At 53.0% G+C, this 1860-nt stretch overlaps 1 protein-coding gene across 1 annotated transcript in view; it reads left to right on the forward strand.

Moving 5' to 3' along the window:
* Positions 1–1315: 1315 nt before the first annotated feature.
* Positions 1316–1860, forward strand: part of QPCT (glutaminyl-peptide cyclotransferase) — a 25208-nt gene continuing 24663 nt past the window's right edge. Inside the window, exon 1 of the mRNA XM_006910396.3 lies at positions 1316–1531. Within this exon, the coding sequence (XP_006910458.1) occupies positions 1412–1531 (120 nt within the window). The 5' untranslated portion in view covers positions 1316–1411. The remainder of the gene's footprint in view (positions 1532–1860) is intronic.

Below are 1860 nucleotides of genomic sequence, written 5' to 3' on the forward strand. Positions count from 1 at the left end.
ACCCAGACACTCAGGAGACCCACTATTTCGAAGCTGGTGTAAGCAACAAGAGAGATGTGATAGTGGTTTTGTTCTGAATATTGTACCAACAGAGAGTTTGAAGTGGTCAGGTTATCTGGAGAACTGTCCATGAATGTCATAAAGAAGCTATTTAATTTTATTTAAGCCTGAAGATACAAAGTGCCACTCAAAGCACTCAGACATGAATAGGGTTAGTAATTTTGAACATCCGGAAAGTGGGCACTTCCCTCCTGTCTTCCCTTGTAGCTCCAGAGGAGGGCAGGGCAGTGTCTTCCCAGGCCAGCCCTCTCTTTTAAATTCACTCTAATAGCCAAGCCTAAAGGAATCAGTGAGATTTCCAGCTGATTCCATTACCTTCAGGCCTTTGTTCTCTGGGAAATAGGTCTGTTTCAGTGTCCTTGTTCTGGGATCCATGTTTCTAGGAGTTGACTGGGGACAGGCCACTCCCTGATCCTCACTGTGGAAGAAAAAGAGGACTGTAAAGTAATTGTCCCGACAACTTAGACCAGAAACCTACAGACGAAATTAGATATTTTATTTTTTTCTGGGATTATCTCAATAACAGTGATCTTTGATGTTACGAAGCAAATGTAATCATATTTAGCTTCTCCTTTTAGGGGCATGCGTTGGAGATGACTGCCTCAAGAGCCACTGTGAACATTTTAGGTCTCATTTATTTCAGATAGTTGCTTCAATCATACTTTTTAGTTAGGGAGTATGATAGTCTGCCTCCTATAAGACAAGGTAACTATTTGTAAGGGGGGAAAAAAGATATAATGGGCTGTTACAAAGGAAATACTGTGAGGTTCCAGTTCAGGTTTTGTACAGAGGAGGAGAGAGTCTCAGTTTCCTCATCTGTAAAATGAGGTTGATATCTACCTTCACATAGTTGTGAAGATTAAATGAGGGAACAACGGAAAAGCACCCAGAACAGTGCCCATATAGAAGTATCAGTAAATGTCATTACCTGTGGGGGAAAAAAAGCTATGGGAAAACACATCACAAGCCCACAGGGTCTAATGAAGCCTCCTTCCCCTTTCTAGTCCTAGTTATAGCAGTGGAGATCATAAAAATGCCTCTTCCTTATCTCTTCCTTCCTTCCTCTCTTCCTCTCCAAGACGAGGAAGTGGCCATCTCCGTTTCCTTGGATTCGGAGGCTTGTGCCTTCCAGGACAGCCCAACCCCCGGGTTGCTAAGGTGGGGGTGGGGGAGGGGGGGAGGAGAACTGAGGATTCAGCCTGCGTTGCGCAGTGGGGAGGCGACCGGGAGGCGATGGTGGGGCGGGCGCAGTCGACCCAAGGGTGGGGAAGAGGGAAGGCGAAGGACGCGCGTTCCCGGGCTCGTGACCGCTGGCGGCCCAGGGATCCGGCACCCGGACAGCCTCGGAGAGATGGCAGGCGGCGGTGACCGACGCGTCGTGGGCACCCTCCACCTGCTGCTGGTGGTGGCTGCCCTGCCCCTGGTGATCCAGGGGGTCAGTCGGGGAGCCGCAGACTGGACCCAGGAGAAGGTGAGGGGCTGCTGCTGCCAGATTGTACCTGGGTGACTCTTGCCGGGTGCGGGGACCCGGGGATAGGCGAGCCCCACCTAGGCAGGGTGGGAGACCGGGGCAGAGTTGCGATCCCCTGCCCCGGCAACCTTGACCGCCTCGGGCGCGGGCAGGAGTGCGTCCTCACCAGGGTGCCTCGCTGGCCTCCGGGACGCCACGGGAGCTGGGTGATGTCACCAGCCTCCCCTCGGCTGCGGTCTGCGGCGGGTACCGATAGGCGCAGGAAGTGGGTCTCGCCGGCGGCCGCTGATCCGGGAGGTGAGGGCGCATCGTCGCGACACCGCCCACCC

This window comes from Pteropus alecto, unplaced genomic scaffold (assembly GCF_000325575.1).
Source record: "Pteropus alecto unplaced genomic scaffold, ASM32557v1 scaffold61, whole genome shotgun sequence".
NCBI classification, from domain to species: domain Eukaryota; kingdom Metazoa; phylum Chordata; class Mammalia; order Chiroptera; family Pteropodidae; genus Pteropus; species Pteropus alecto.